Source organism: Scomber scombrus, chromosome 18 (genome assembly GCF_963691925.1).
Source record: "Scomber scombrus chromosome 18, fScoSco1.1, whole genome shotgun sequence".
In the NCBI taxonomy this organism is placed as follows: Eukaryota; Metazoa; Chordata; class Actinopteri; order Scombriformes; family Scombridae; genus Scomber; species Scomber scombrus.
In genome coordinates this window covers 18,308,189-18,323,592 of record NC_084987.1, presented here as the reverse complement: position 1 = coordinate 18,323,592, position 15,404 = coordinate 18,308,189, and the positions used below count along the sequence as shown (strand labels likewise).

Here is a 15,404-nt window from a genome sequence, read left to right as displayed (position 1 = left end):
TGTATTTTGTGAGCAGAGCACCTTCTGTTTTAGTGTATGCATATAGCTAGCAATATAGCTAAGTAGATGTTTGTGTGCTGTAGTGTACCCTCCTGGTCATTCAATAGCAGCAGTCATAGAGCAGGGAATTTCCCTCAGAGTTAACGAGGCTGGGTAGAGAGCAACATATGACTGCTTCTCCTGCTGCAATTTGTCCTCAGCATTGTTACCTTGGACACAGTGAGTCTTGGACATTATTTGTCTGTGTTTTATCATTTTTTTCATACTACATGCATAATATGTTTGCTTTATATTTGTCTTGCTGCAAATTAGGTCTAAAAGTGACTAAACTGATAGCTTGCATAACTGTAAGCTTGTATAATAATAACTGCTTTGCCCTGTGACTCAGCTATTTTTATTTTTATTTTTTTAAATTTCATACGCATTCATATCAGTAATGTTCAGATTCTGATTTGTGTTTGCATTTTGAGCTTTGTTGCAGTTTTACAGCACAACTGTGGGTCTTCGTTAAATATCCAATAAAAGATACACCTTGTGTTTATTGGAGCACTTCACACTGTTAGCTAACTGTCTAGCTTTGAAAAAGGACTATATGAGCCTTGTTGCAGTAGCTGAGTGTATCTCTTCCTTCTTTTAAATCTCAACACACACACACACATGAACGCAGAAGGTTTTTTCTCATGGTCCTTATTTTATATACTGGGTCATATAATACAATTTTTCCAGAGAGAGGTGACTTCCTCCTGAGGAGTGATAAATGAACTCTAACATGGGAAATGAGTCTGCACACACTGCAGTTTCTAAAGCCTAATGCAATAGATGAGGGAACACTGAGAAGTGACTCCCTGAAAACAGTATGAGGCTATTGTTGGTTTCGACAAATTTTTTTTCCTCAGTGGTTTGAATCAAATATTCACTCCTGAGTCCCGAGAGTGGCATTATTTCATCTTGATTGTTTGAATTTTCTTCATTAAAACAGTTTGAGACCGAAAGCCTGAGGCAACAAGCTAATTGTGTTTTCATAGAAGCAAAGGTGCATTCAAACCCTTTGGTGATTTGGAACTCTGTTGCTGTTATGTGTTATTAGTCATGCTTAGTACTGATTGTAGAGCTTAGTGTGATCAAAGAAACCAGAGACTGGGTCGGGACCTTGGCATGTAGCGGTATAGTCTGAGACCTCTTTTGACCTTATTGTCTATAGCTGCAGGCTCGTTAATTGACTAGGTGTTCGCTAACAGCATCATTCCAGGTTTACCGCCTGTCAGGTCATTCATTATTAGCTGAGCAAGAAGGCAAAGCCAATACTGTCAGGCTAATTTGCCGATTCCTGTGTTTTGCCAGGGCTCAGCCTCCCAGTGAGCCGTTGCTTTAAAATTGAAGGACAAGAAAATAGAAATTCGACTGAGGTGATGTTTTTAAAATACACCTACAGTGAAATGGGCCGTAAAATAGATGGATTTAAAATGTGACCTTAGTGAGTCTGTGCTACATTGGTGGAAACTGCTAATACAGTAAATCATTTCAGTGAAAATAAATCTGGGAACTTGTTTTCTGTAATATATGAAGCCAAATATGGTCATATAAAATGTGAGTTTGCACAGAGAGACACACCCCACATTCTTTAAAAATGTACCTTGTTATTACTTTTTAAATTCATAACTTCATAACGTTGTCATTTCACTTTTTTCCAAGAAAGATTTTCTCCCTCTTTTATTATTTATTCTTAGTCTTTTTCTTACCTATTTTTTACACCTGTAATATTCTTCTCATTTACGTCTTTTAGTACTTGGTGGCCAAGAATCTCGCGGGGTACTGAGGAAAATCAGCGACATGCTGGAGGTCATCATGAAGAGGATGGACGCTCTGTCAAAACTGGGTAACACCACTGACACCCACAGACTGGATGAGCTCAACTCAGCTCTGGACAGGTAAAGCAAGCACATCTCTCACACTGTAAATCCTAATTTAAAAAGTAAAGTGTTCCCTTTTGGTTAAGCATTAAATACAGCCTATGCAAAAGGCAACTGCACAAAAATTAGGACATTTCGAGCCAACTGGTTAATAAATTACTTTGTGCTTGTCACTCTTGAAGAGTACTGGCACTCCGTATTCCATCTCATCACTGCCTGATGTACAGTTTTTTAATAAAATATGTGTATTTGGATCAAATTTATATGCCTTTAACGGTCAGGGTGGTCTTCAAGGAGTGAAAATTCCCTTCCCCTTCACCAAAATTACTGCTATATTGTAAAATTAAGTCATGAAATAGAAATATTGAGCTTCAAAGTTCATTCTTGACCTTGAAAACAAGATTCAGCAAAATAATGGTACCTCAAAGTCCATTTGGTAGGGGTTCTGGATCATATCACATGATATTCATCAGCATGGATTTGCTGGTTGTATTATGCTTAAAGGGCTCACAAAGAATTTGAACAATATGACATTAGGCAAATTCCATCTCATTTGATATGATCAAAAGCTCAAGACCAGCTACTAAATGAACCCCATAATGAGATTATTTTATCAATTGTAATCAAATTGTAGTTTTACACTACTGAGGGAGCAAATAGCAGTCTTTAGGCTAGTTTATGATCATTTTCTCATGAAGTAAATTTAAAATGAGTGCATATTTTGAGTGGTTACCTTCTCCATGTGTGTATGCTTATCTGTTAGTTGTGTCACTTAAATAGTAATGTGTGGTTTGTACACAATGTGATCCATTTGTTATGACAGCCTTCTTACGGTGACTGATGGCCTGCAATAATAGCGCTGTTTATTAGTTGACCTCGGTTACAGAATGAGTGGAGGACTTCACAATTCTGCTGATGGAAAAAACATTTTTTCTAGTGTTGAAGGGGTCACTGAAGTGCTGTCAGCGATGATAGAAAGCTGATGAGAGAACAGGAGCTCCAAACTGTCAAAGTTGGAATTGCGGTGGTCTGGAGAATATTCTATCTAATTCTCCAGCTCGACCTGTGTGCCAAAGGTGAATTTTATTGGATAGCATTGATTAGATAAAAATACATGAAGGCTGAAGAGGACCCGAGTGATATACAGTGAAGAAAGAAAGAGGGCCAAGTGCAGAGCCCTGGGGCATCCCAGTAGAATATGTGCATGTAGTGAAAATAGCCCTGTGCATAACCTGCTGTTGAAGAAAATGATATGCGTTAGAATAACCCCATCCCTCTCCTTGGGAAGAAATAAAAGAGACTGTCATATATTAAAAAAAAAAAGAGCATGGGGTCTTGCTGGACATGTTGAAGTTGCCAGCCCAGAATTGTGTGTGTGCTCTGTGGTTGCCACAGCAACAGACCTTTCTCATGCCTGCACCTGCTCAGGATTTGAGAAGAGGAAGCTCCTTCTTGTTTTTGCATTTGCTGTCCGTTTCCCTCCTGGACATCGCCCCCCGTGATCCACATAGCTGGGAAATATATCCTCTGAAATCCACTTCAATAAAGCCTGCTCTCTCACACACAATCATGTAATCACCTCTTATAATGCAGCAAAATGTATTGTAATATTTGTCATTTACAACATTGCTGGCCACTGGAAATAATGAACAATGACAAAAGAGATGAACCACCTCACCTTACTCCTGCTTTTCAAAAGCCCAGGGGAACAACTTTTATTGTATTCTGCATTTTATCATTTTTATTTGCAGTTTGGGTTTACACTTACAGAATTGAATTTTCTCTACCAAATGCCCTGTGGATATACTATAAGTTATATAGTTCAAACAATCATTTAATTGGCCTCTCAGGGAATACACTGGAAATGTTACAGTGACAAAGGCCAATAAGTTTTAAATTCAACTTGGTGGTGGTCTTGGCTCAATTCTTGCTCACTAAGGTGATTAAAAAACTCTGTCAGGACTAACCCTAGAGATGAATGTGAAATCTTCAGACTGGAAAAACTTGCCCACCTGGTTTGCTGTTCAAAAAGTAATTAGGTTGTCCTATTGCTCTTCAACAGTTGATAGCCTCTCTGGGTCACAGCCCTTGCAATATAAATATGGTATGGTTATATGTGAGACCTCGAATGTCTGTCTGCACAAGTAAAGGCTTTTGTGTCACTATATAATATCGTTGCTCTCTCTCTCCCACTCTGTGTGTGTGTGTGTGGGTGTGTGTAATAGGCAATTAATTTGTGCTGACCTGCTGCTCTAAAGGATACTATAGAAGAGAAGGTTTGGCTTTCACTTGCCTCTTGGGCACTGCATGGAAAAATGAAATTGGGGTTTAGGATTATGTTAAGTTATGCATATAAGCACAGTTAGATTGCTTTCCCCTGGCACACACACACACACACACACACACACACACGCACACACACACACACACACCAAGAGTGAGAAATACATGATGCCTCAGTGTGAGTTACATCCAATGAAAAACCATCATTCTTTTTTTAAATTCTTTTTTTTTTGTGAATTTCTCGAGTTTCCATATTCCAAGTTTTTTAATGATCAATATAAACTCCATAAATACAACTACATAGAGCTCATTAAAATAACTCATTTTAGTATTTGTCTTCATATAAAGCAGGGCAATGATATAGCAGTTACACTGGTTGACATTGGTTGAATATAATGGGCAGCACACATCATTAAAGTCATGTATTGATGTGAAAAAGTTTGGGGTTAAGTTTTATTTTTCTCTGAAGTTGAGCTGTGTAGCAACAAGGATCTCACTTTAAAGGACTTCCACAAAATTAATGGGATCCACTGGCAACTGCGAACATAAAGTATTCACAGGCTTTCCTGACGCAAAGTACAACTAACAAGTGCAATACATATAGTCTGAAAATATGATTATGACTAAACTTTACTTTTAGTCTTATATAGAAGGTTTATATTGAAATACTACAGGATTTTACAAAAACAATAGTCTTAAACTGCTAAACTGGTTAATCGATTAATACATTTGTCTGTATTAATCAACCGAACTGTAATCACCAGAAAAGTTATTATTATCATCTATCATTTATCAAGAAAAAAACATTTATGACCACAAAATATCAAATATTTGCTGTTTTCTGCTTTTGAAATGTGAACATTTGCTGATTTCCTCTGTGTATACAATTATAAATGGAATCTTTTGGACCATAGATAGACAAAAAAAGCTATTTCAAGACCTCATCTTGGGAAAAATTTTAATTGCATATAATTATTTTCCAGCATAAAATAATTTATAATCTAAATAATTAGTAGTTGCATATCTTTCAGAATCTCTAAAATCTGCTGAAACTATAAAACTGTACTGTAACTGCTCCACTTTCTTTATTCTCTCTGTGTTTCATCTCCCATATTTCCTTCCCCATTGTAAATATTGGTTCTTGATTGTTTTGCCAACAGCTTTTAGACCACAGAGGTCATGTGCAGCGAAACACATAACAACCTAATTGTCTTCTTTTTCTTTTCTTTTTTAATTTCCCCCAAGGACCCACTTTAATATGCTCAGTCACGTTTTTATCTCAACAAATAATTTATCTGTCAGTGTTTAAAAGCTTTTTCGATTTCACGCCTGAAGTTCTAGACAATTAACATTTCTTCCGCTACTTCGCACTCACTGTTAAGACTGGGAAAACCACAAATGCTATAAAATAAATGTTGTGTCCTCTTGCAGTCTGATTGCAGTTTGAAAAGAATTCAGGTCATTAAAAGATGGTTGCTGCTGGAATATTTTTTAGACATTCTTTTCCTCCTTGTGTGTCAGGATTCAGCCTATAGGGCTGGTGGAGCGGATCCAGGCCATAGCTCAGAACATGTCTGACATGGCGGTGAGGGTGGAGCAGATCCTACAGCGCAGCATGACCACCACTAACCGAGGTTAGGTTTAAAACACGCATGCACTCTCACACTCACACTCACACACACACAGCCTGCCCACTGCCCCCTCATGTACCTGGAGAATACCAAATATAGCTGTAGCCTTTCAGATGAATCCCCCTCTGTCCATTTTAAATCCATCCAATCTGAAAACGCTTTCCTCTCTGCCCGCATAAGCCTGACTGTCAAGCCTGGATCCAGTCGAACACTTGAATGCACAATTTATGTCTAACTTGGACTTGGTGATTGATCATATAGAACATGACAGACATTATTCACGGCGCATTGCCCACTCAAATAGCAAGCCACAATTTGTGTCAAGTTGGAGGAGCTCCAGCGCACCACTGCACATACAGTGCTCCACTGTTGCTGCCATATCATAACCAAATGAAAGCCTGAATGCTTAAATCATGATGATGAATTACCTTCTAGTTAATGGGATCCAGGTCTGTCAGCTTCTTTTATTAGCCTTCATGCTCAATTTCTTTATTGGGTGCAGAATAGAAATTGGACAGCATGTTTAATCCAGGATTCAGCTCCTCCCCTGTATCCACTGCTTTGCTCTTTGTGACAGAAAACAATTCAACACACCATCTCGTTAACGTGTCACATACTTTTTCTGGTGTCATGTCTGCTATCATTTAAGTAAGGCCAATCTGAATCTGGCTACGTGTTGACAGCGGCAGGCAGCCGCACTTTTCATCGTGAGAGGTCTGTCGTTATCATGCTAATCAGACAGAATGGCTGGCAATTATTTGTCTGTGATTGTGCTCTTCGACGCTTGGCAGGATGCTGGCAGAGGAGCTGCAACTGCTCCTTTAATTAGGCTCTGTATAGCACTGGGCTTCGAGGAGAAGAAAGGAAGGGAGAGGAAGGAGGGGAGAGGTAGAAAGAAAAGAGAGTCAACTAAGTGATAGAAAGAGGCAGGAAAGATTGAAGGGGGAGCAAGAAATAAGAGGGGGAAAGATGATGATGATTTTTATGAATCACACTAATGCAATCTATCTATAGTAAATCCAGTGAGTGGGTTGGAACAGAGACGTGGCTATTCAGCAGGGGAGGCCAAGCTTTCTCCAGGAGCTTGTTAGCCAGACATACTCTCTAATTTATCTCTGTTCATCCCAAAGGCAAGAGGATGTACTGTTTACTGTAAGGCTAAAGATAAGTGGACTTAATGCCCAGAGGAAATGTGACCTGATCCGTCAGTATTAATCGTTTAGTCTTATGAGGAATAGGGCCACCAAAACAAGCGTTAATAATGTTTTGTGTTGTAAAATTAAGCCTTATAAAAACAGGATATATTGATGGAGTTTTTAGACTAATAAGGTTGATAGAAGCACACAGAGCAGATGCTTTGTTTGATTTTGTAAGCATTCAGTATGTAGATATTTTGGATCCCTGCCAGCATGTTATTTTCACCTTCCTCTTTGTGTTTCTCCTTAAGCTTTTACTACTGCTGATTTGTGCTGGTGTGTGGTCTTTTGTTGGAGTGCAAAGGCTTTGATAAACACCCTGCTTTTTTTCCCCCTGCAGTAAGGGATGGAGCATTAGGACAATGCGAGATTCCTAAAGATCCCCGTTATCCAGACTGCACCAGTAAGATGGATGTAAGTTTTCATATCTCACTTTAAGTCCAAACAATTTCACACAGAGCAAACATCCCTTTGTCCTCTCTTTCTCTCGGTGACTCACCTTGGTGCAACATAAATGTTGTATAATAAGATAAGAGGATGTTTAAGGGCTCCTTGTGGAGCACTGGGTCCTCGTTGCAACAAATTATACCAAGTGACAGCAAAGAAAAACAGAATATAGAGAATAATAAGAATTTAACAAAATAAGGTTATATAAAAACATTGTATATGCATGCATTGTATTAATTACAGCTTGAACAGATTGTTCAAAATGGCAGCAAAAATACAATTATCCACACTACAGCTTTTCATCAGGACAGTGCATGGCACAAGATTAGTTCACCTGAACCTCCCAAACAAAACCATTCTGACCCCTTGAATGAGAACAAATTATAAGCTGCCAGTTATCTGGGATACTTGATTTCAGAGCATCAGTTAATTAAGCAATTAATAAAGACAATAGGGGATTCTTTCTGTGCTTGTATCCTGTAATAAAAGAGTCACCAAGGGCATCAAAATGAAGTTGAAGTTAAATTGTCAAAAAATCCTCTTTTGGCTTCACATTTTGTCAGCTAAAATGATGAGTGGACATTTTTTGCTGATACTTTTATAGTTTTGTTAAAATATACTTGAGACAACAGATTGAGTCTTTTTCTTCCAGTGGATGCGTGCTCGTTGGACCTCGGACCCTTGCTATGCGTTTTATGGTGTGGACGGCTCTGACTGCTCCTTTCTCATCTATCTGAGCGAGGTGGAGTGGTTTTGCCCCCCACTGGTCTGGAGAAACCAGACTGTTACACCCACCTTGAAGCCTCCATCCAAGAGACAGGTATGATGACTTTCAGTTTAATTTCAAAACACGACAGCACACAACACGAATCTCTCTCAATATATTTTTTGGGCAGGTAAAAAAAGGGCACGTGGTAGTCTCCTCATGCAAACAATATTTGATCAAATTAGGATGAAAATGAGTCAAAATGAAAATAAGAAGAGCAGAATGCTAAACTTCAAGGTCATTACCACTTCAAACTTCAAGGTCTAGCTGTCATTACCAGTTTTCATTGCTCCTATATTTGCTTTCCTGTCTTCTTTAGATTTTTAGTTTCAGAGTCAACACATGACGTACTGACAATCACTCCCCACTCTTCGTCTCCTCTCCTTTTTGTCCCCGGAGTAACGTAACAGCACAATGAGCCCTGATGTGAATTCATTCTGCATCTCTACCTTCTGCTCTAATTGCCAACCTGTATTCACTGAGACTCATCCCCAGGCTTCCCCTGGGTACTCTGCATTTTGCTGTGCCATACACAAGTTGCTCTTGAAAGCAATACTTCACCTGCATTGTGAGAGTACAGTACAGCTCTGTATATTTTTACTCCGAGAGACTTCTTCTATGGTGTATGTGTGTTTGAGAGAGACAGACAGTTTTGTGATTTTGTGTATCAGATTACTCTTCTATATATTTATAAGTACTCGGTGCCCCCGCAAGCAGTTACTTCATTGATTAATACTCCTATGCTGACCTTGTGCTGTGATGCAGTGATTACTGTATACTGTAGCAGGCAGAGCAGGAGATGTAAAATGAGAGTGGACTATTTATGAGGATGATCCAAGAAACCCTCAGGCAACTTGTCTGAGAGGCTTGGCTGCAGGGCACTAGTAGATAACAAGTTATGACAAGCTTTCTTTTTTGTTTTGCTTTTTTATTTTATTTTGAACATGAATAAGAAAACAAAGCAAAAATAATGAGCAGCTATGTCTCACCACACATAAATAGATATTATATGTGCAAAAAACAGTAGGAAGGTGTATACACTTTTATGGGTCCTATCCCCTTTTTTAAAATTAAATAATGAACTTAATGTTTATTATATACACATACATAATTACCTCAATATGTATTGTCTAATTACCTTCATGTTTATCATATTTACACATACATAGCCACCGTGCAGGCACCCATTAAGCATGTCCCAACACTCACACAGAAAAAAAAAAAACACAAATTGAAATACACATTCTCTTAGGAGTGGTACAAACACAATGTTTTTTTTAAATTAATTTTTCCTCTGAAGTTGTAACCCCACTCTCTGTCTAAGAACATTTTTTGTCTGTTGCAAGAAAGGACATTATTTCTTGCTTTGCACATAATTTGTGCAGTCTTAAATTCTACCAGAACCATTAACTTCAAAGCTTGTGCCTTTAAAAACAGCTTGTTAGTGTGTTCACAAAACTCTACATTATTAACTGTCCTCATGGCTATTTTTCTGTGGTGTCTATAATGAGTATGTGGCGCTTTTGTACAAGTTACCCCACATCTTCACACAATAATTCAGATACAAGTGAAAAAACAAGTGTATAAGGCTTTATGATTCAATATGTGCTTTGCTTTTCCCAACATTGCAATGCTCTTTGGCAGTTTTGCTCACACATATGATATGAGTTTTCCAGCACATTCTTTAGTTTAATATCACACCAGAAATTAATGATCATATTCGCTTTCTATATTAAGATTGTCTGTCATCACTTGTATGTGGCTGTTTATTTTACAATGTCCAAACAGCATAAGCTTGGTTTTAAATTTAATGATCCTTTATTTACGTCAAACCACCGTTTGAATTTACTTATTTCAGTCGTGACCAGCTCCAAAAGCTGCTGCAAATTCTCCCCAGAACAAAATATATTAGTGTCCACAAATAAAACAAATTTCAATACCTTTGATACCCGATATATGTCATTTATGTACAAAATCAACTATTTCAGGGGGCCTAACACTGACCCCTGTGGGACTCTACAAATAATATCCATATATGTTAATTTGTACTATAATACCCTATGTTTAGTAATTGCCTGCTTTTCAACCAATTCAACACAACCCCTCTAATACCATATTTTTCCATTTTATTGAGTAATATATTGTGAGCAATCATACCAAATGCTTTTTTTAGATCAATAAATACAATCAAGAGCTGGAAAGTAAAGACACAGGCCTGCTATTACTAAAATGATGTCTATCCCCAGCTTTATATAATGGGATAACTTCAGCAATGTTCAATTTACTTGCAAATGTACCAGTTGGGAATGAAAGTTAGTGGTTTTACAATAAAATTAATGACATTTTTGACTATTGTAATATGACTTTCATTCCAGTGAGTAGAAGTTTTTTTGTTTACAATAATCCACTGCTATAGAAAATATAAATTTGAGCTTGGATTTCTAAATCAACCCCTCCCCCCCCCCCCCCCCCCCCCATTCACTGTAGGTCATTAAAAGCGAATAACAATTTTTGTTGCGGTTTTGTTGTCTCAAAAATGTTATTAAACCCATTAACCACCTCATTCATTTTATTTATGGTCTTTTTGTTATCAATAAAATACTAAGGGTAAATTGAGTTTTGTGATTTATTTTTAATAATGCTGTTTAATACACTCCATATGCCCTTAATTAACTGTTTTTGTTATTCATTCTTACATATCCTCATTATGTTAGTTAGCCTACTTAATATTTTCCTGTCTGTATTTTATACAGTCCTAAACACCTCCACTCAGTCCAATGAAAATAGTTCCACTGGTATACACTGTCTATTTTGTAGTAGTCTTCAGGCATCCCTACCCTTCAGCCTCAGGCCAAGTTATAAATCTTAATGCTAGCCTTTAGTATTTTATGGTGTAGAACTTCTGCACAAGGTTAACATGAATAAATGAAACATTTACTTGGAAAAGGATCAAATCAACAGTTCTCTACACTTTTTTTATGCTCCTGTCATCCAGGCTGTCTTCCAGTCTGACATCGGGACTCTGCTGGAGCAGGTGGGCACTGGAAAGGAATCCCTGAGCTTCATGAAGAGACGCATACGCAGGCTGGCAGCACAGTGGGCCTCTGCTGCTCGACGGCTGAATGATAAGCTCCGCAACCACTGGAGAGAGCAGAAAAGGGTAATATGAGGCACACAAATATGCATCTGCACAAACTACAGGATAAGAGTGTAGGACAGGAAAGCAAGTCTGTGTTGTAGTTTCATCTTTTCAATGTGTTGTGGTTGCAAAGACTAGAGATGAGGAGCCGGTTAAAGTCCTTTTCTCAGTTAAAACAGATTTATGTTTTTTCTGAAACTCTAGAAACATATTCCTCAGCTCCTAATTTGATGTAAATCCATCTGTTTATGCATAAAAAGAAGAAGAAAAAAAACAGCACAGGCACAAGATGTTTTGGATCAAACAGTTCTGAGAAAGCCAGACATTCTTTTAATGCTCAAATGCTAGGCTCCCCAGCCACCAGAACAGCTGTGACATTTTGTTGGGCTAACATTTTCTCCCCTTAATTCCGGCTACTCAGTGTGAGTCGCAGTATGTTGAGTTACAGACATGAGGAGATAATGAAGGAGGGTAACTCCTCGCAGGCATTGATTGGCTTTAGTGCGCTTTCACCACTGACATTTACAGAGACATTTCCACAAAGTCTGATGAAAAGGCAATGACATCAGATCCCTCCAGGTGTATATGTTAAAACCTTTACAAGATAACATTTAAGATAATGACCCGGTAGAGTGCTTTTGTTGTTGTTGTTGGTTTTTTTTTTTTTTTTTTTTTTTATTCTTGTGGTGAGCAAATTGCTTCAATAACAAATACACAATAACTGTTCAATTTCTGTCTTTATATCTGTCATTTTAGATGATAACCTACCACACAACACCCCACAATGTCAACTCAGTTTTCTAAACCACTTTCATCTTTTGATTGCTGTGTTATTTTTGCTTATGTTTCATATGTTTGATGACACTATGATTTGTACGGTGTTGAAATGTTCTTTTATTGCTGCCTGCATGGTGCCAGCAGTATTCTTTTACCGTGTGCTGCTCAGTTATTTATTTATTTTGCTCCAGAACACAGTGGTAAAAATAGAAATTTTAAAAATCCAGCTCATCATTTCACTTTGTTTCAGACCCACAGAGGTTAAAAGATGCCACGCTGCCAGTATCACTATCTAATCTTCACTATTACAGTCTGAAAATGGACAAATAAGCTCCAGCAGCATTGCCGAAACTCAAATGTTTGCAGTTTGTGGTAGGATTAACTCAATCATCAGTTATTCTGTTCTCTGTCTCATCCATCTTACACAGTTAAGTTTATTTACAAGTATTACCCACATATTGATAACACAGTTTACAGCATATTTATTCCCAATTTTAAAGATTCATTTTTGTTGTACTAACAATACAACAGCACTGTAAGTACCAGTACATACATACATGTGAAGTAAATTGGGAATAAGGAGGTCAAAATCTCCAAATTAAAAAATAATGTATTCGGTGTGTACTTTTTAAAGCACTTATCTTAATCTAACAGAGTACAGAGCACATTATGGCCATTACTGAGCAATAAAGCTGGAAGTTTGGGGGAAGGTGGGTTAATGATTCGTGTAGCACTCGGTAAAGCTGAATACAGCAGGCAGAGAAACATTTCTACCATTAATACAGCTGAATTGAAAACCAGGAGTGTCCATCTATTACTAAGGCAGTGGTGGAATATGATCAATATTATGTTGTTACTCTACAGTATGCAACTTATTAAAAATAAAAAACAAAACAAAACAAAACTGCAGTGTAAATCCGATGTAAGTTCCAAGCTTGTTATCTCCTTCTTGCCTAACTTCACATTTAGTTCCCTTGTACCTACATGTATGAGTCAGTATGTGCTATACTGGGACACTATAAATAAGGAATAATTATGCTGTACATTGCATTGCTGTAAAATCATTACATCTAGTTTACTGCTACATTAATTTTGATGTTTCTCTCATTTAAACTGCCACTTGATTTTCCCCATATCATTATGGAAGTATATTACTGAAATCACCGGAATACTCCATTACATTAATCATAAAATGATGACCAAGATATTTTACATCCTTATGTGCTTTGTGCTTTGCTCTTTACATCTTACTTCATATCATGTTTACATTGCTCTTTTTAGCTTCAAATGTGATGTCGCCACAGTATTAGGAACATACTGTTGTGTACATACTCAACACTGTTAAAGATCAGCACTGCAAGCAAAACATCATCATTAATGTTCATAAAGTGATTCATTACAAGAAAAAAACAAGACCGTATCTGGGGCATTTCAAGTTTGCTTCTGCCTGAAGTCCTACTCATCTCTGACCTTTTTTCAACACAGTTCCCTATCCAGCATCCTATGAATATATAGTAGCTGATTGTCATTATGTGTAAGCTTGCTTCATAGTAAAGTGGACTAAAGTGAAGAAATATGTAGTTCTTACTTTCACCAGATCATTTTAAGAACATGTGGACAGTTCTACACAAATCCCTCTTAAGTTGAAAAGCGGCATGAAACTTAGAAAGCTCCAATGAAACATGGGGAACGATAGAAACTCATTTATAGTGTTTTGCTCTTTGAAAACGAGCTGACAGTACCCTAGCGTTCTGCTTTTTTTTTTTAAGTCTGTTTCTTTTATCGGCCAGGGAGCTTTTCAGTTGGATAAATCAAAGCCTGTTCTGTTAATAACATCACACTCGTCCCAAATGCCTGCTTCTTCCCCACCAGGGAGCAAGCTTTGTTTATTGTAATGGTGTGTTTGACAGTAATGGTTACTGTCCATTAACCAGGCCCTGCAGGCTTTGCTTTCATCGCTGGAACATTGAGTGCTGTTGAGAAAACAGAAATAGCAACTGATTGTTGAAAAGAGAGATGTTTTATGTAAGGTCTCAGTCCCACCTGTCTTGTGTTTTTCTTACTTCCTCTTCTCTGTTTCTGTTCTTGATGTGCACTGTGCTTCCAGCGTTTGAGTGAAGAAACCAGTTTCTAAAGTCTTTACTCAGTATCCATGTCCACTGAGTTAGTTATGAATCATTAGTTATGTCACGGTCACATTACATCAGGTTGTACTTTAACTGGAGGTACAATGACATGAACACAATGCCTTGTTTGTGTCCAAGATGAATTACTGAGGTTGTATTGAGTGGTTCTGGAATTAGCACTGGCATATTTTATCAAATTAAAGCCTGAAAGTGTGGCTCAGTGAGCTATGAACCGGACCAGTCAGTGAAACACAGGAGAGTTTATTGATGCTAATATGATTTTTTTAATATGGCTCTCAAAAATCTCATTAACATCTTTTTAATCTTGGCCTTGTTGATGTAAAATGAAACTTGAATCTTCAGCTACATGGTCTTTTAGTCTCATCAAAGTTATTCAGAAAATCTTTGGAGGATGGTTTAGGAGACATTTAAAAACATTACTGCTTTTAAGACGTTTTTTTTTCCAGAGAGACAGTTTGATGGAAAAGAACTAAGCCTGATGATGGGTGTGTTTGTTCAAACAGGTGTAAAAAAGGCTCATATTGATGTCTAAACTAAAGATCAGTTATCAGTCACTTTCTCATCCTTAAACAAATCATGTTGGTGAGTATGTGTGGTCTAGTAGATTGTCATTAAAAGTTTTTCAAGACAAAAGTAATTTTGGAAATAAAAAAAAAATCCATGCTTCCATCTTTTGAAAAATCTAATTTCATTACATATTTAACAGCCTGGAAATTCCATCCTTCCCCATCAGCAATTAAACCGCTCGTGTGCCATTCTGCATATCAATTAGCTCTCAGCAGGTCAATTTTCAATCAACTTTATGCACAGTTGATTGTATTTCTTGGGAGTTGCATTGGTGGCTTCTTGCTTTTATTAGATACTCAATTATATTTAAAATCTGACATCACCGATCCATGCCAAATATCTAAATTTATTCATAGAAGTGTATGTGAATTTTCTGAAGCGTTTGTGAAAAACTACTCTCACATAATCTCAATCAGTCATCGCGGAGGAGACTTTCTGAATAGAAAAATCAAACATTGATGGAAATAATGGCTCACTCTCTACCATAACTCTCTACCATAACATAACAGTGCAGAAATTGTTTAACAAAAAATGCATTAAT

General features: G+C 37.5%; 1 protein-coding gene across 2 annotated transcripts in view; it reads left to right on the top strand.

Moving 5' to 3' along the window:
• LOC133999718 (alpha-1,6-mannosylglycoprotein 6-beta-N-acetylglucosaminyltransferase B) overlaps window positions 1–15,404 on the top strand; it is a 57,662-nt gene that overhangs the window by 9,994 nt on the left and 32,264 nt on the right. For both annotated transcript variants that reach the window (XM_062438990.1, XM_062438989.1), the window contains exons 3-7: window positions 1,784–1,928; window positions 5,715–5,827; window positions 7,361–7,434; window positions 8,120–8,287; window positions 11,229–11,393. In XM_062438990.1, the coding sequence (XP_062294974.1) occupies window positions 1,784–1,928; window positions 5,715–5,827; window positions 7,361–7,434; window positions 8,120–8,287; window positions 11,229–11,393 (665 nt within the window). The remainder of the gene's footprint in view (window positions 1–1,783; window positions 1,929–5,714; window positions 5,828–7,360; window positions 7,435–8,119; window positions 8,288–11,228; window positions 11,394–15,404) is intronic.